This window comes from Myotis yumanensis, unplaced genomic scaffold, assembly GCF_028538775.1.
Source record: "Myotis yumanensis isolate MYYU_CA2020_CCGP unplaced genomic scaffold, mMyoYum1.0.hap1 SCAF_10, whole genome shotgun sequence".
Taxonomy (NCBI): Eukaryota; Metazoa; Chordata; class Mammalia; order Chiroptera; family Vespertilionidae; genus Myotis; species Myotis yumanensis.
In genome coordinates this window covers 82402272-82420558 of record NW_027223761.1, presented here as the reverse complement: position 1 = coordinate 82420558, position 18287 = coordinate 82402272, and the positions used below count along the sequence as shown (strand labels likewise).

Below are 18287 nucleotides of genomic sequence, written 5' to 3'. Positions count from 1 at the left end.
TGTCTGCCCCGTCACCTGGGCCTGTGTTTTTTGTCCCCTTACCAGCCTTGACCGGCTCCTTTTGTCCCCTGACGGGCACAGAGGGAGCGATCCACAAACACATGAATGAATGAGATTCTTGAATGTGCCCCTCACTGGAGTTTGGCGTCTGAAAACTGGAGTTGTAGACGGTGGCTTCTGGCCTCTCTCCTAATTTATTTATGTATGTATTTATTTATTTTACTTTTCTTCAATTGTCATTTTTCTGATTCCCAATCTATGACCTCTGGGAAGAGGACAGCAATCAGCTGCCCGTGTCCCCTGGGCTTGCCTCGGGGCCATGGCTGTCTGCTCTGTCTCTGATGCCACGCCCCAACACGTGTCCACACAAGTGTGGCCCACAAAACAGGGCCTTTTCCTGTTTAGAAGAAACGCAGAGGGAACGAACCAAAAGGAGCAGACGCCAGGCGTTGAACCCGTCCGCACAGTGGGGACATTTGTGGGGTAGTTAGATGTTCCCCAGGGTTGTGTCTACTTTCCCCTCGCGCCGGGTGAGAGTAGATCCAGCTCCTCCTCGCGCGCCCATGCCGCTGCCCTCTTCCCTGGACAGCGCCGTCTGTGCAGTGGCTCTGATTTTCTCCACCAAGTGACCCTTCAGCTTGTAATTTTTCTGATTCTAGGGCTTTAGTTCTTTTTTCACCGTTCTTATTTAAACACTATAGACAATATTCTTACAAATAAAAACAATACCAGTTCCTGTTCGGCTGCTCTGGGGCGGCCGTCCTTCCGCTCTGAGGTGTGAAGTGAGGGAGTGAAAGCTGGGCGTGTGCCCGCTCAGGCGGCCCTGGCCTCTCAGGTTCACGCTCTGTGCATGGGGAGGGCCCGAGTGAGTAGCTCCAAGTATTGTAATGCCCAGTCACAGGCTACGCACGGGTGCCTCCCGCATGCCTGCTGCATTGGGAGGATTCAGAGGGTTCTCTATTATTATTGCCTTTAAAAAACAGTTCAGTTTTAAAAATATACACATTTTTATTATTGACTAGGGGCCCGGTGCACGAAATTCGTGCACGGGGAAGGAGGGGTCCCTCAGCCGGATCTGCACCCTCTCCAATCTGGGAGCCCTCAGGGGATGTCCTACTGACGGCTTAGACCTGCTCTGCTCTCTGCGGACCTGCCTGCTTGACGCCACCGTAGGCCTGGTGTCTGCTCTCTGTAGGGGCCTGCCTGTCCTTCGCCGCTGGGGTCAGGGGCAAGCAGCGCCCTGCTGTCTTCTCTCTGGCTCGCCACTGCAGGGGCAAGCAGGACCCTGGTGTCTGCTCTCTGTGGGGGCCCTGCAAGGGACTGCTTGCCCCTGGCTGCCACGGCCAGTGGCCAGCAGGGCCCTGCTGTCTGCTCACTTGCTGCAGGGGACATTCCCACCCCCTTCCTGGCCGCTTGGGTGTGCGCCAGCTTGGAGTGCCTGGGTCCTAGGGATGTTCCCACCCCAACCCCAGCCGCTTGGCACCTGCAAGCTTAGGCCGGACATTCCGGACTTCGGCCGCTCAGGGCCTATGCACAGGCCTACAGGCTCAGAGCGGCCTGGCTCCAGAGGACGCCGTTCCCTGTGAAAGGGCTGTGGCCAGTTTCCCCTCCTGCTCCCAGCCACTCCTGCTGGGTTTCCCCTCCCGCTCCCAGGCGCCGTGGCGGGTTTCCCCTCCCGCTCCCGGGCACTCAGGCAGGTTTCCCTCCCGCTCCGGGGCGCCCTGGCGGGTTTCCCTCCCGCTCCCAGGGCACTCAGGCGGGTTTCCCTCCCGCTCCCGGGCGCTCAGGTGGGTTTCCCCTCCCGCTCCTAGGGCACTCAGGCGGGTTTCCCTCCCGCTCCCGGGCGCCCTGGCGGGTTTCCCTCCCGCTCCCGTGCGCCCTGGCGGGTTTCCCTCCCGCTCCCAGGGCACTCAGGCAGGTTTCCCTCCCGCTCCCGGGCACTCAGGCAGGTTTCCCTCCCGCTCCCGGGCACTCAGGCAGGTTTCCCCTCCTGCTCCCGGGCACTCAGGCGGGTTTCCCTCCTGCTCCCGGGCGCCTTGGCGGGTTTCCCTCCTGCTCCCGGGCGCCCTGGCGGGTTTCCCTCCCGCTCCCGGGCGCCCTGGTGGGTTTCCCTCCCGCTCCCGGGCACTCAGGCGGGTTTCCCTCCCGCTCCCGGGCGCTCAGGCAGGTTTCCCCTCCCGCTCCGGGGAGCTCAGGCAGGTTTCCCCTCCCGCTCCCGGGCGCCCTGGTGGGTTTCCCTCCCGCTCCCGGGCGCCCTGGTGGGTTTCCCTCCCGCTCCCGGGCGCCCAGGCGGGCTTCCCCTCCTGCTCCGGGGAGCTCAGGCAGGTTTCCCCTCCCGCTCCCGGGCGCTGTGGCCGGTTTCCCTCCTGCTCACGGGCACTGCCCATTCCCCTCTGAGCCACTGCCCCTCCTTGCAGCCGCTGTGGCTGGGCTTGCCCTCCCACCTACCACCTCCCACCTCCCACCTCTGCAGCCTCGGGTCCATTTCTGTCCTCGAGGCCTCTACTTAGCTTTCTTCTGTACCTCTTGGCCTCCATGTTGTCCTCAGTCTTCCCTCGCAACTGGTATATGCAAATTAACCGCCATTTTTAGCTTCTATAATTGAAACATTGTATCTTTTGGAGCTGTTGCTTCAGGAGCTCAGAGCCAGGCGGCAGCAGGCCTGGGAACCTTGGCTTCCTCCGTCACTGGAGCAAGCAAGCCTTATGTTCCGCTTCAAGCTGCCTGGCTGCCGGCCGCCATCTTGGGTGACAGTTAATTTGCATAGGATATGCTGATTAGCCAATGGGAAGGGTAGCGGTCCTATGCCAATTACCATGTTTCTCTTTTATTAGTGTAGATGTCAGAGAGGAAGGGAGAGGGAGAGAGAGAGAAACATCGATGAGAGAGAATCATTGATCGGCTGCCTCCTGCACTCCCCATGGGGTCGAGCCCACAACCCTGGCATGTGCCCTGACCGGGAATCGAACCGAGACCTCCTGGTGCAGAGGTCGACGCTTTAACCACGGAGCCACCAGCAGAGCTAGAGGTCAGTTTGAAATGCGTGGCTAGAATTCGAGGGCGTCCACTCCTCTCCTGGTGTCTTTAGAGTGAATTTTTATGACTTTCAGAACAACTCCCTCTGCAGAGTTCCGAGTTCCTCATGTTTTCATTGGCTTCGCTCTCATTCTGCATTTGTCCTGCTGGGCAGGAGGCTCGTTCTCGGCGGGGAACGGGTGGAGAGGTGGCTGTGTGCCATTTGCTCCTTCCTGAGCTTCGCTAGTGCTCTTTGGAAGGAGCTTTGTCCAGTTAAGACCTGGGCTCGTGCCTCCCTGAGCACCACTCTCCCCTCCCTTTCTTCACTGGCTTTGTGTTTGATTTGGGTTGGGCAGCATCAAAAAAATCAGCACATCTTCCTCGTTGTTTTCTTTTCCAAGGGCCTCTTGCAGTGACTTACACAGTACACACGTGATGGGGTCAGCTGCGCACAGAATAAGCGGAAGAGGAGCCCAGGACTTGCAAAGCCAGAAGCAGGGGAAGTGGGAGCAGGCCGGAGGGTGGGGCAGGGAGTGAAACAGAAACAACATCCAGAGGAAAACTGTCTGTTGTCTTGGCCTAATTAGTAAGGAGTCCTGTGACCTGCTCTGTAGCCAGAACTGTCCTAAGCAAGTCCTAAGGCAACTTGTAGAAAGAAAGGAAGTAGAGGAGAGCCACCTGTGACTGAGTTCTTCAGCCGGGGCCCAGGGGGTTATCCTATACTAGAGGCCTGTTGCAGGAAGATTCCTGCAAGAATAGGGCTTCCTCGGGCCTATTCCTGCAAGAACAGGGCTTCCTGAGGCCAGAGCGAAGCAGAGAAGGGAGCAAAGCCGGAGGTGGGCTTCGCTCCCACCCTTCCCCACCGCCTCGGCTCCCGCCCATGTCCTCTGCTTCACCTCCCTCCCCTGTCTGCCACCTCGCTCCCTCCTGTCTCTGCTACCTCCGATCCGTTCCCTTCTCCGTCGCTTGGCTCCCTTCTGCAGTGCTTGGCTTCCTTCTACACTGTCTTCAGTCTTCACTGGGCCCCTGTGTATGCAAATTAACTGCCATCTTTGTTGGGTTAATTTGCATACTCTTCTGATTGGCTGGTGGGCGTAACGAAGGTATGGTCAATTAGCATATTTGTCTTTTATTAGTGTAGATCAGGGGTCCTCAAACTTTTTAAACAGGGGGCCAGTTCACTGTCCCTCAGACCGTTGGAGGGCCAGACTATAGTTTAAAAAAAAACTATGAACAAATTCCTATGCACACTGCACATATCTTATTTTGAAGTAAAAAAACCAAACAGGAACAAATACAATATTTGTATTTGCATGTGGCCCGTGGGCCATAGTTTGAGGACCCCTGGTGTAGATAATAAAAGGCTAATATGCAAATTGTCCCCTCTACTGGGATTTCAACTTGGAGTTCGACCAGGGGGCAGGGCCACCAGCCAACTGCCTGTGGCCCCTCCCCCGCCGCCAGCCTGGCCCAATCAGCCCTAATTGGGTTGGGCTGGCTGGACCCTGCCCGTGCACAAATTTGTGCACCGGGCCTCTAGTATATGTATAAGAATGAGAGTGCTGTACCTTCCCACTTCCTGTTTATGTGAAGCAGATGTGGGAACCTCAAGAGGTGGTCAGAAGGTGGTGGCCTTCACACTTTCTTGTACTGTCTTCAATAGGAACTTGAAGTGGAGTGGGGCCCATGTGAGGGGAAGGGAACTGAAGACCAGGAAGTGTTTGTCGTACGAAGACAACAGGACTCTCGCCTTGATGTGCATGGGTGGCTGGAGGGGCTCTTTTCCTTGGGAGCACCGTGTGTTGTGAGGGGAGGCTTCTGAATTCGTGGTCCATCCGGACCATCTGGGCCATCCGTGGAGAGGATGTGTGTAGTGTTGGTTGGTAATGTTGACCTTACTGTGGAGAATCTTCGGCTAAATGTTATCTCTTCTAGAAGTTCTATGGCCTTATTGATTGTTTCTTGGGTTTGACCTGATTTATCCTTTTATCCTCAGAGCTCAGGGTCTATGTGGGTGATTCAGCTCTGATGGGCTGTGCTTTCCAGAGCACGGAAGAGAAGCTCATGACCAAGGTCGACTGGACGTTCTCACCAGGGAAGCATGCCAAGGTAAGGAGGAGGGACCGCAGCTGTGTGGTAGGAGCCCCTGGCTGGCAGTATCAGGACGGTGGGGGAATCTAGGTGTCCGGTGCCATGTGGTGGTATGACTGGGCCACTTGGCTGGGCCACTTCAGCTTTTTGGTGGGAAAAATAACTCTAATGAATATGATAAGATAATGAAGAAGGAACCTTAGCTGATGTGGCCCAGTGGATAGAGCATTGGCCTGCGGACCAAAGGGTCCCAGGTTCGATTTTGGTCAAGGGCACGTACATCGGTTGTAGGCTCCTCCCCAGCCTGGGCCCCAGTCAGGGTGCATGCAGGAGGCAACCAATCAATGTGTTTCTCTCACATCGATGTTTCTCTCTGTCTTTCCCTCTCCCTTCCACTCTCTCTAAAAATCAATGGGAAAATATCCTGGGGTGAGGATAAAAAAAATAAAAAAGATAATGAGGAAAGAGAAGGAGGGCGAGGAGAAGGAGGAGGAGGAGGAGGAGGAAATGCATAGCTCGGATGGCAGTGGAGACTTGTATGAGGTGGTGCGTGTGAGGCATCTGTGCATGGCTCAGCCACTGTGTATCGTTTCCCCCTCTCTCCCTTCTTCTCTCCGTGGAGTTCCTGGGAGAGAAGGCAGGGTTTCTGTGGCCTAGGCAGGAAAGCTATGGGCCGGAGAGAAGAATGACAACTGTGTTCTTATGTGGTTACTTTTGTGAGTTTTCTTCTGCCCGCCATTGCCCCACTCATGTGGTGGAGAACCCCCTGTCGTCAGGAGCTCCAGATGCTGGGACTGTAGCTCCCAGGGGCCGGGGCGAGGGGCACGTCCTGCGAACCCCAAAGCTGTAAAATAGCACGTTCGTTCACGAAACCAGGGATGTCACTGTGGCAGGTGAGGTACTCCTGGGCCCCGCTGTGTAATATAATATATTACGGTTAATATAAGTCAAGGCGGACACTTTATGCAAGTTTTAGCTTTTATAAATTAAGACCGAGGTCATCCCTATAAAAAGTCACTGAAATTCACTCGATTCCTCTCTGCTCTGAGGGTCAGGAAGGGCAGCATCGAGTGGCCTGCGGGGAGGTCCGAGTAGTCTCAGGCCACCGCTGGGAGCTTGTCATGCACTGACATGTCAGCCACCAGTGAGTCCCCACAGCAAACAGGTGAGAATGGACATTCTGAGCTGTGAGTTTGAATCACAAGAGGTAAGAGGTTAGGGCGAGGCCTTTTGATTCGTCTTTGTCTGTACAGCCATCCCCGTTCTTCTCCTAAAAGCTTTGAAAAATTCGAATGTTTATGTTCCTTATTTTAAAAATGCCAACATGTCCTCATTTAATGAGTGCTTTTGGGCATCTGCTGTGCAGTGAAAGCCCCGCCCTGATGGGGACCCCGCCCCCCTCGGGGGGGGGGGGGGGGGAGCCACAGTCAGCTAATGCAGGGGCAGCTGCAGCCCATCAGTGAGGAGACCTGGAGAAGGAGCCGCAGGGTCTTGCTGCTGCTTGCACAGGCCTAGGGGAGGCCTCGCCGAGCAGGTGGCATCGGAGCAGAGGTCCGAGGAAGGAAGGGATGAGCCATGTGCATGTCTGGGGAGAGGAGTGTCCAGGTGTACAGAGCAGCACGTGCGAAGGCCCTGAGGCCGAGACTCAAGGGGCAGCGAGGTCAGTGAGGCTGGAGCGCAGTGACCCAAGTCGGCGTGAGAGCCAGTGGGCGATGGGCTCCGAGGAGGGGGCCTGTGGAAGCAGGCGCATCGGAGGGCTTGCAGAGGAGGAACATGCGGTCACTTACGTTTCTAACGACTCGTCTCCTGGGATTGGACGGCTTGGGAGCACGTGGGAGACAGTGCGGAGTCCGGGTGAGGAATGGCCCGAGGAGGAGGTGGGAAGGGGCTGGAGGTGAGGTGCCGGGGAAGGTCGCGGTGAGGGGTGAGATGTTCAAGGAGGAGGGAGCGAGGGTGACTCCGAGAGGTGCAGCCTGAGCCTGTGAGGAAGGCGCCGCTCACAGAACCGTCGAGGAAGGCCTGGGCGGGAGCCCGGAGCGCAGTGCTCCCCGCTGCCACTTCCCGGGAAGCCACCTGGACAGGGCAGCGAGCGTGAATGCGCCGTACTTCTTCGTCCTGGAGACGAGTGGAAAGCGAAAGCCCGTTCTCACTTCCTCGTCCCTCTCTCCCGACGGACCGTTGTCCTGACGTGGGAGTGTCCTTCCCGACGACACGGGCCCGCGTGTGTTCACACCGTCCTTGCTGACAACACCGGTGCTGCTTACACATTTGCGCGCCCCCCCCCAAGCTCACGCGTTTCTCCTTTGCCTCTAGGAGGAGGTGATGCTGAGCTATCACGCCGGGCCCGCGGGGTACTCCCAGAGCGGGGGCCGCTTCGGGAGCCGCGTCGCCCTGGCGGGGGACACCGCGCACAACAAGGCCTCCGTCCTGCTCCGAGAAGCGCGGGAGTCCGACACAGGAAGCTACACCTGCAGCATCCACCTGGGGGACCTGACTTTCAGGAAAACCTTTGAGCTGCACGTGATTCAGGAAGAGTCCCGAGGTGTGTAGCGTGTGCTGGGGAGCGGGGTGGGGGGCGTGGCTGGTTAGCAGGACCAGGACTAGCGAAGCCCGGGGCTCACAGGGTGCGAAACGTCAGGAGGCGTCACTCGCGGGTGCTGCCCCCGAACTAGCACGGCCCTGAGGCTGGTGACTCTTTGGTTTTTTTGTTTTTTGTTTTTTTTGTTGTTGTTTTTTAAATATATTTTATTGATTTTCCACAGAGAGGAAGGGAGAGAGATAGAGAGTTAGAAACATCGATGAGAGAGAAACATCGACCAGCTGCCTCCTGCACACCTCCCACTGGGGATGTGCCCGCAACCAAGGTACATGCCCTTGACCGGAATCGAACCTGGGACCTTTCAGTCTGCAGGCCGACACTCTATCCACTGAGCCAAACCGGTTTCGGTGGCTGGTGCCTCTTTGAATGTGGTGCCCTGGGCAGCTTGGGGGCCTCACCCTAGTTCTGGCCTTGCTGGTCGGTCAGTGAAAAGGAGCCAATACGTTCAGGGAGCCCGGCCCGCTGCCAGGCCTCCCGGTGGCCAGCACGTCTGCCAGCTTAAAGGTCCGGGCCGCAGGTGGACTGGAGTTGAAGTTCAGACCGTTTTGACTGTGTGCTCTGGGATGGAGGGTGAAGGGACCCTGAGCTGGTGGGAGCAGCAAAGAACAGAGAAACAGGAAGGCACCAGAACCAGAAGTAGGTGGGGGGGTTTCTGATCAAAGGCGCTGTGTTCTGGGAAACACAGGCATTGAGGCCGGCGTGGAGGAGGACAAAGGCTGGGTTGTGTTGACTGAGAGGTTGCTAAGTGAGGGTTAGAGTTAAACCTTAACCCAGTTAGCAGCCAGGATGTGGCTGTGGAGTCTGCATTGCACGAGGGCCCTCAGCGCTTGGCTGTGGTTGGCTGAAGGGGGGTTGGGGGCAGGATGGAGCTTACCTGATGCCCCTGGCCTGGGACTTAAGTCTGTGGAGGCACCTTCTTGTCCGTAGCAAAGGGTCTCAGCTGCAGAGGGAAGCAGGACAGACGGCCTTCTCCATCTCCGGAATCTTATCCCAACGTCACAGACTAAAGACCAGCCATAGTGGGAGCACGTTCACCTCCCAAGCCCTCCCCACAGTGGTCTCTGTCGCCCGCCACCCTCTGGCCCTGCCCTGCCTCCAGCCCTGTGTGCAGGTGCCTTCCCGCTCCTTCCCCCTCACATCAGTGGCTCCTAAGGTTCAGTAAATAAATGCTCACCTCTTCCTCCTGCCCCAGGCTCCTCTGCTTAGCTCGCATCCTGTAGCTTTCTTCTTTTTCTTTTGTTAATCCTCACCCGAGGATATTTTTCCATTGAATTTTAGAGAGAGAGGGGAAGAGAGAAATATCGATGTGAGAGAAACACATTGATTGGTTGCCTCCTGCAAGCCCCCAACCAGGGCCTGGGCTGGGGAGGAGCCTGCAACTGAGGTAAACGCCCTTGACCAGAATCGAACCCAGGACCCTCCGGTCCGCAGGCCGACGCTCTATCCATTGGGCCACACCGGCCAGGGCACTTCCTTTTTCTTAAAACAGCTTTATTGAGATATGAACACAGCGCACCCACTCAGTGCACAGCTCGTGGTGGGTGTTCAGAGCTGTGCAGCCTTGACCACATCGGGTGTGTGGTTTGACGAGATGCTTGCTGCAGGGCTGCGTGTGGCATCTCTCGTCTCACTGCCCATCGTCTCGTTTCCTCCGCTCACCGCATTCTGGCTGCCGCTGCTCCTCACTCGGCTCCGATCTGACGGCACTCGGCACATCCCGCCCCCTTTCCTCGTGGGATTGGACGCCACACACTCCGTGTGGGACACAGTCCATCTCTGTCCATCTCTGTCCATCTCTGTAGAGCTGTATGCGGTCCACCCCAGTGCCCCCCAAGTCCTTCAAATACAAGACATCCAGCCGCGGCCACCTCTTCCCAGCCCACCTCACCCCCCACCCGCCATGAATGCTGCCTCGTACCCGTTGTGCGCGCTGCTTCCCGTTCCCAGTCCCCGTCTACCCGGTGGACGGTCCTGTTGTCTGTGCCTGACTCTGAATCTGCCTTCTTCCTGTCCATCCTGCCGCCTCCGTGCTGGTGTCTTTATCTCCGTCTTGAGCTCAGGCCTCTGACTGGTCTCTGCTTTCATGCTTGGCTGGGGCTTCTCTTCCTGCAGCAGCCACAGGTCCAAGCGCTCAGCCCCATCGCGATGTCCTCTCAGTGGCTTCTCATTGCCTCCAGGACAAAAGCCAGACCCTGTATTTGTGTGTTTAGAATGAATGAGGAAACGAGTGCAGGAAAGTGCCTCCGAAGGCCTCACGTGGCGCCCTGACCACGGGCTGAGCTTGGCAGCACGGAGCCTTGAAAAGAAGCACTTTCCCTCGGCCTGTGCGGCTCAGGGGCTGAGCGTCGACCTATGAACCAGGAGGTCACAGTTTGGTTCCCAGTCAGGGCACAGGCACAGGTTGTGGGCTTGATCCCCAGTGGGGGGCGTGCAGGAGGGCAGCCTATCCGTGATTGTCTCATCATTGATGTTTCTATCTCTCTCTCCCTCTCTGAAATCAATAAAATATATTTAAAAAAACAAAATCACTTCCCATAGAAAGATCAGTAGCGTCCAAGAGTCTGTTATGTCTACGTCATTTGTGACCCAAGTTTTAAGATCGAATTGTTAACGCAAAAGGGAGCTCTAGGTGAGGTGCCGTCTCTTCTCCTTCCCCCGTAAGCAAGGGCGTCAGGCTTGGTTCTCAATCTGTAGGGACTGCAGAAGCCCTAGTGCTTCAACACGGAGTGGAGCCGGCCTTCTCCCCCACTTCCTGCCTGGCTGTGGCTCTGCGTCTATAACTGGGGGCCTCAGCCCTTTCCTGTGCACTGAGGCCCTCACTGCCTCCTCCCTCCCCAGCACTGGTGACCACCGTGGCCCGCAGTCCCGAGGTCCTGGGCGGCAACCATCTGGTGATCATCGTGGGCATTGTCTGCGTCACTGTCCTGCTGCTTCCTGTGCTCATCCTGACTGCGAGGAGGATCCATGGGAGTAAGAGGTACAGGCTGCTGGTGGTGCCAGGCTGCCTCTCCCCCGAGGGGGGAGGGAAGACCGGCCTAGCGGTGCCCTGTTCCCAGAAGGGCTGTTTCAAAAGGGAATGTCCTCTGTGGACGATGTGGTGTGAGATGCCCTTGGCATAGCCACCCGCCCCCTGCTCCCGAGGCCGTGCGCATTCCCACACCGCCTCCTTTGAGTCGGTGTTTTACAAAGATTAGCAGCTCCTTTACAAATGGTGGTCTAGGTCAGCGGTTCTCAACCTGTGGGTCGCGACCCCTTTGGGGGTCGAAAGACCCTTTCACAGGGGTTGCCTAAGACCATTGGAAAACATATATAATTACATATTGTTTTTGTGATTAATCACTATGCTTTAATTATGTTCAATTTGTAACAATGAAAATACATCCTGCATATCAGATATTTACATTATGATTCATAACAGTAGCAAAATTACAGTTATGAAGTAGCAACGAGAATAATTTTATGGCTGGGGGTCACCACAACATGAGGAACTGTATTAAAGGGTCACGGCATTAGGAAGGTTGAGAACCACTGGTCTAGGTGGTCTAGGTGCAGTGTGATTCAGAGTCTAAACCTTGCCCGGCCGGCGTGGCTCAGTGGTTGAGCGTCAACCTATGAACCAGGAGGTCACAGTTTGATTCCCAGTCAGGGCACATGCCAGGGTTGTGGGCTCAATGCCTAGTAGGGGGTGTGCAGGAGGCAGCCAATCGATGATTTTCTCTCATTGATGTTTCTATTTCTCTTTCCCTCTCCTTTCCTCTCTGAAATCAATAAAGACATATTTTTAAAAAAATTTTAAAGAGTATAAATCTTAAGCACAAACTATAATGGTGCCGTTCAATGCCTGAGATAAATGATTAAAAATATTTTTACTGATTTTTAGAGAGAGAGAGAAGGAGAGGGAGAGAGTGAAAATAGAAAATAGGCCAAAATAGAAAAAAGTGTATTCAATGGGAAATGCAGAAGGCAAATGGCCAAAGATATCAAAGGCTGAGGAGTGGGAAGGGGTCAGAGCGCACAGTGGGGTGCTTGTGGGGTAACTCGGCTGGGCCTTTGACCTGCTTCCCCTGCTGGCCCAGCGGCACCTCCCTGGTCCTGGGAGATAAGCCGGTAGCCTGTCGCCCGGCTCTGTGCACCCACTTGCATGGTTACAGACAGAAAGTCAGGGTGACAGTGGGGAAGGGGGAGCTGCTGCCCGGCCTCTCAGTCTCAGGATGCTCTCTGCTCACCGGGAGGCGCCACGGGCTTCGGCTTCGGGGTGAGCTGGGGAGGAGTCCAGGGAGAACAGCCCTGCCCTGGTGCCTCTTCCCCAAGCGCCGTCAGCACCTGGACTGGCCAGTCCTGGCCGCTAACCGCCTGCATCTCCTGCCTTGCAGTTCCGGGACGTCCACGGCCCTGGTGAAGAGCCTGGAAGACAGGGACAAGGCTCCCCCCGAGGTAAGAGGAGGCTCTGCCGCTTGGCTGTGCCCGGCGAGGCCCGGTGAGCCCTGTGCCTATCAGGGTAGTGTTGTCCTCACTCCTGCACCCGCATCTCACTCATCCTGCGTCTCAGCACGTGGGCCAGCGGCTGGCACAGAGCCTGGCTCCGGCCTCTCAGCGCTGGACTAAAGCCCCTGGCAGGGGTGGTGTGGGCCGCCGGGCTGCCCAGTGTGTGAGCGTGTCCGGGGTTGGGGGGGGGGGGGGTCCTGAGCAGAGAGCACTGGACTTGGGCCAGACAGTCCCAGTGCGGGCCCAGCCCTGCGCCCTCTCTGAGCCTGTTTGTCATCAGTAAGAGCAGGACAAGGGCACCCAGACCTGCCCTGCCGTGGGCTCAGGTGTCGGGGTGACACGCAGGTGCTTCCTAATGGCTGAGGCTGTGTGCACAGGAGGGGGAATCAGGGCGCATTGGGGAGTGTCTGGGGGAGCCCCTGGTTAAGGGGAAAACCCAGGCCCCTTAGACAGCGAGGACCCACCAGCCCTTTTCTTCTGCTTTCGTTGTAACAGAGCTGTGAATGGTTACAGCTAGGGACTGAGAAATGGATTTGTTCCTTTGAACTCCTTTTTCTTTCTTTTTTTAACTTTTAAAACCCCCTTTGGGATGTGGACTTCCCACCTTTTGTCTGTCGGGGCCCGGAGTGGGGTTTCCTCACATGCAGGGCCTCCAGAGCCCAGTCTTCCACTGGATGACGTTGCTTCCCCAAGTAAAGACGGAAATGGGCATCGCCAGTGCCCCAGTCTCCCAGGTGAGAGGCTCTGAGAGGCCGACCTGCCACGAAGACTCTGAAAGGCTGGACGACAGGTCAGTGGCTGGCTGGTGCCGGCCTCCCCACCAGGATTAATGAGGAGGAAGTAACCATGGAGTAGATCTGATTTGGTGAGATAAGGATTCGGGCTGCTCCCTAAGGCCCATCAAACAAAGACTGTTTGGCAAAGAATTTGGTTCCTAAGATAGTGCTCTTTGCTGATGAGTTAATTTTCTTAATTTTCTGGAACATTGACATGGAATTATCGTTATTGATGATAATTCTCTGGCTTTCAGTAACCCTCTGCGCCTGCCCGTGTGGGTGGCTGATGCCTTGTGAATCATACCAGGTGGCCTTTTCTCTGTCACAGAACCACTGAGCCCAGTGGGGGTGGATCAGCAGTTGAGTATCGACCCAGGAACCAAGAGGTCAGGGTTCAATTCCGGTCAGGGCACATGCCCTGGTTGCAGGCTTGATCCCCAGTGTGGGTGTGCAGGAGGCAGCCGATCAATGATTCTCTCTCATCATTGATGTTTCTATCTCTCTCTCCCTCTCCCTTCCTGTCTGACATCAATATAAATCCTAATATATAAAAACCCAGGATCCGTAACAACCAACCAAAGGCTTGACCCAACACCGGAAGTCAGTCCTGTAGTCACTGTGGGTGTAGCGACCCAGCACTGACTGCTGAGGGGGGTGTGGATCAGGCCTGGAGAGAGGCCCGGAGAGAGAGGCAGGGTCTGATCTGCAGCCTCCATGGCAGCTGTTGATCAGCCGTTGCCTCTCTCTTTCTCTCTGGGCTTTGCCAGCAGCCACGTCTGTTTCTCTCTGGGCCTCCGGCTGGGCTGCTGATCAGCCCCGCCTCTCTGATCAGGCCTGGAGATAGGCCTGGAGACGTTGACTGGCATAGAAACCGACCAATCAGAACCAAATCTGGGTGAACTGTGAGGAGCCAATGGCTGCTTAGGAGTTGGAGCTTTTGACACTGACTGGCTAGAAACTGACCAATCAGAACCAAATTGGCCAGCAGGGGAGGGCAGTTAGGGGCAATCAGGCTGGCAGGCAGAGGCAGTTAGGAGTCATCGGTCCCAGATTGCAAGAGAGATGGCCTGATCTCCCTAAATCGGCAGTCAGACATCCTCCAGGGGGCCCCCGATTGGAGAGGGTGCAGGCTGGGCTGAGGGACCCCCCCCCCCCCATGCACGAATTTCATACATTGGACCACTAGTATATATATAAAAAGTAGAACCACTGATTTTCAGGAACGTTTTACCATTTTCCCCTGTAGAAGCACATTTACTCCTCAATCAACACGTGGGAGGTGACCAAGGAAGAAGAATCAAGTGACAGATCAGAGGCCACCTACATGACCATGGTGAGGAGGGGCCGGGTGTCTGGAGGCGGAGGACCTGGGGGGGAGGGTACAGCTGGGACATGGGGGGGATACAGCCGGGACCTAGATGGGGGGATATAGCCAGGACCTGGGGGGGAGGGTACAGCTGGGACCCTGGGGGGGATACAGCTGGGACCGTGGGGTGGGGATACAGCCAGGACCTTGGGGGGGAGGGTACAGCTGGGACATGGGGGGGATACAGCCTGGACCTGGAGGGAAGATACAACCAGGACCTTGAGGGAGGATACAGCCGGGACCTGTGGGGATATAGCCGGGATCTGGGTGTGTGTGTGTGGATACAGCCAGGACCTGGCGGGAGGATACAGCTGGGACCTGGGGGGAGGATATGGGGGAGGAGATGGCCAGGACCTGGAGGGGTGGGATACAGCCAGGACCTGGGGGGGAGCTGCTGAGGGCAGAGTTTTCTAAGCGGCAGGAAAGTCAGACGCTGAAGCTCTGCTGGATAGAAGAGTCATTCCAAGGTGCCTTCACGCCCAGCCTTGAGTACGAGGGGCATGAAGGCCAGAGGTGGTGGATTTTAGGGGTGAGAGGGAACTTCAATGTGGGATGACAGGGTGCCTCTGCCCCATCAATAGGGCCTGACAAAGAGGGCACCATGGGTCCTTGCTTAGGTCCTATGTCAGGTTAAATACACCCTCATGAAGGGGCGCCGTTGATCTTTGGACAGCGCTGTTGTAAGGGCAGACTCGCAGATGGTGGGCAGGCACACAGCGCTGTGGGCTGGGGAGGGGGGAGGGTCTGGGGGTGGGGGATTGAGGGAAGAGAAGAGAACTCATGGCCACGGACAGCAGTGTGGCGGTGGCTGAGGAGGGCGGTGGAGATGGAGGAGGGCAGAGGGGGGCCCCTCCCAGCTCCTGGATTTCTTCACCCTGAGAGCGACTTCTTACGCGTTGGCCTCACCTAACTGCCGGGAGGGCTGCACACTGGATCCCATAGAATCATGAGGAGCTGGTTCCTTCTCGCTCTTGGCTCAGTTCCCCAGGGAAGCATAGCAGCTGGAGGAGGCACCTGGGTGTAGGGAGCGGGGCAGGACAGAGGGTGAGCGGCAGGACAGGCTGCTTGTGGACTAATCACAGGCCCAGGCCCCCGGGAGCGCAGGTTCCGCTGTGCGGGTGATGGCTCGTGCGCTTCCTGCTGACCCGGGGCTGAGGACACATGACTCCCCGCGGACACAGCCCGGGAGGCTCTCCAGGGACGCGAGGTCAGGGCCTGGCCTGGTGCCTGCGGCTGGAACAGTAGCTCCTCTCTGGAGCCACAGTCGGATATAGTCACCCGCCTCGGCCATCACTGCCCTGTGACCTGCCGTGTGGTCTGCAGGGACCTCCGGCCCCGCCGCCCTGAGACCTGCTGACGCAGCCGCCCTGGCTCCTGCCCCGAGGGGCTCACAGAGGCTGTGGGAGGAGGTGGGTGCGAGTTGTCTTCGAAGCTCCCTGCCCAGGTTCAGTGGTAGGTGCTTCTAATTTATTTTTTATTTTTACTTTTTAATTTTTTACTTTTTTATTTTTACTTTTATCACCTGAGGATATTTTTCCATTGATTTTTAGAAAGAGTGGAAGGGAGAGAGAGAGACAGAGAAACACCAATGGATTGGTTGCCTCCTGATGCCCCTGAGCAGGGCCAGGAGCCTGCGACTGAGGTGTGTGCCCTTGACTGGAATCGAACCCGGGACCCTTCAGTCCACAGGCCGATGCTCTATCCACTGAGCACAACTGGCCGGAGCGGTGCTTATAATTTAAACTGCAGGAAATAGCACCTCTGTCCTCTGAAAATGGGCCGCCAACTCCCGGGCCGTCAGGGCCGGTCGGGTTATTGTACAACACTCTGCGCCAACGAAATGAGCTCGGGCGACTCCGCCTGCGGCCACGCGTCTGGGCCTCAGGGGCAGGCAGCAGGGCTAGCACAGAGCCTTTGATTTTGTTGTTGAGTTGATGTAAACGAAGGGCCCCATACCGGGCCCCTTTCTCAGCTTGTACCCCAAAGTGGCTAAGATCACAGCTTTGGAGCTGGGCTGACCCACAGGTCCAAATCCTGACTCTGACTTAGAAGCGAGGTGACCTTGGGCAGGTAACTCAGCGTCTCTGAGCCTCTGTTTTCTCATCCTTAAAATGGGAATAATATTACCTACTTCCCGGGTCGGGGCCGGATGGGCGGAAAGGGCTCCGTACGGGGTGACTGTTCGGATTTAAATACGTTTCACAAATTGCTTTGTGCTGCTTCCTTCCGTTCCCTGCAGCACCCAGTGTGGCCTTCAGCACTGAATTACCCGCCTGAGAAAAAGTGGGCCGAGGGAGTGCCCCTAACAGGGCAAGCCTTTTAAGAAGAGTCCTCTCACCTTCATGAGGCAGAGGCGTCCCTGTGTGGCCTGTCCCTGTGCCAGTCATGCAGACCCCCCCCCCCCCCCAGCTGTCCTGCCTCCCTCGCTGCCCCGAGGCTGAAGATGGCCACAGACGGGGGCCCTCTGGAGCGGACCCTGGCTGAGCTGCCCCAGCTGCACCAAGCGCCCCATCCGATCAGTCCCTCAGGTTGAATGTGGCCCCCGGAAGAATCGCAGTGAAAACCAACCCGAATGTTTCCTGTGGCACATCGTCCCTAAATAAATGTGTTCTGTGGATGTCATCCTGTCGTCCCCTGGCTGAGGCCAGAGGGGGGGAACCCGGAGTCAGCCGAGGGGACTGGGAAAGTTTTGGAGGGTTGGAAGTGGGGTATGAATACACCTCTAAAATGTAAGGCAGCGCTTCCTTAAAGCACGCACACACACACACACACACACACACACACACACAATTGATTTTAGAGAGGAAGTGAGAGGGGGAGAGAGAATCATTGATGGGCTGCCTTCTGCAGGCCCACACTGGGGATCAAGCCCACAACTGGGCATGTGCCCTGACTGGAAATTGAACCCTGACCTCCTGGTTCATAGGTGGATGCCCAGCCACTGAGCCATGCCAGCTGGGCACACCAGTGCTTCTTAACTCTGGCTGGGTTCAGAGTGGCTGGTGGCTCTGCGGAGCCTCACAGAGGCCCCCGGAAGTCCCGGGTGGAGCGTGGGCATTTGTCTCTTTCAGAAGCGACGCTCACAGGTTGCCAAGGTACATAGCCATCGACTTAACTGTTGGTCTGAAATGCGAGGTCCCTATACCTCTGGTTACCATTACAAGATTCACTACGGTTAGTTTTTAAAATCTCTGGTTCTGAGCTCCGATTTCTAGCCTGGGCTCAGCTCACATCCCCTCTCGCCTCCTGTGGGCCCCTCCTCGTCCTCTGTCCCCCGGCCTCCCCTTGGGCTGTCAGGGCGGGGGAAGGGGCCGTCACGCTTCTCTGCTTCTGGTACAAGTTCGAGTGGAGCTACCTCTGTCAAAGCGTCCTCTAACTCTAACCGTCAGCGCCCTCTCATCACCACCCACCCGCAACGCCTCTTTCCCGCTCTTCCGGGGTCTCCACTTGGAGGCCTCTTCTTGCTCTTGCTCAGCCAGGGCTAAGGGTCATTACATACCGTCTCCTTGCCCCGGCCAGTTTGGCTCTGCCTAGGGCGTGGGCCTGCCGCCCGCAGGGTCTGGGTTGGATTCTGACCGGTCTCACGTACCTCGGTTGCAGGTTCCTGGTCAGGGCTCGCGCAGGAGGCAACCAATCGATGTGTTACCTTCACATCGATGTTTCTCTCTGTCTTTCCTCTCTCTTCCACTCTCCCTAAAAATCAATGGAAAAATATCCTTAGGTGAGGATTACAAAAAATAAAAAATATTGTCTTCTTACCTTTAACTCTAAATGAAGACAGTGCCGATAGTTTCACTATGTGCATTGAAGGCAATACCCTGTCCACGACTTACCAGCGGGGACACATGGTGACACGAGGAAGTGGCTTCCTTTCTGGGCTATTAAGCAATGTGTTGTCCTGGCTAGGTGGCCTTTTCTACTTCCTCAAACCCTGGCTGCATAGGGTAGGTGGGGG

General features: G+C 56.6%; 1 protein-coding gene across 3 annotated transcripts in view; it reads left to right on the top strand.

Moving 5' to 3' along the window:
- JAML (junction adhesion molecule like) overlaps nucleotides 1–16954 on the top strand; it is a 40225-nt gene extending 23271 nt beyond the window's left edge. For all 3 annotated transcript variants that reach the window (XM_070426158.1, XM_070426159.1, XM_070426160.1), the window contains 6 exons: nucleotides 5012–5124; nucleotides 7420–7648; nucleotides 10544–10682; nucleotides 12079–12139; nucleotides 14213–14299; nucleotides 16572–16954. In XM_070426158.1, the coding sequence (XP_070282259.1) occupies nucleotides 5012–5124; nucleotides 7420–7648; nucleotides 10544–10682; nucleotides 12079–12139; nucleotides 14213–14299; nucleotides 16572–16655 (713 nt within the window). In that variant the 3' untranslated portion in view covers nucleotides 16656–16954. The remainder of the gene's footprint in view (nucleotides 1–5011; nucleotides 5125–7419; nucleotides 7649–10543; nucleotides 10683–12078; nucleotides 12140–14212; nucleotides 14300–16571) is intronic.
- The last annotated feature ends 1333 nt before the right edge of the window (nucleotides 16955–18287 follow it).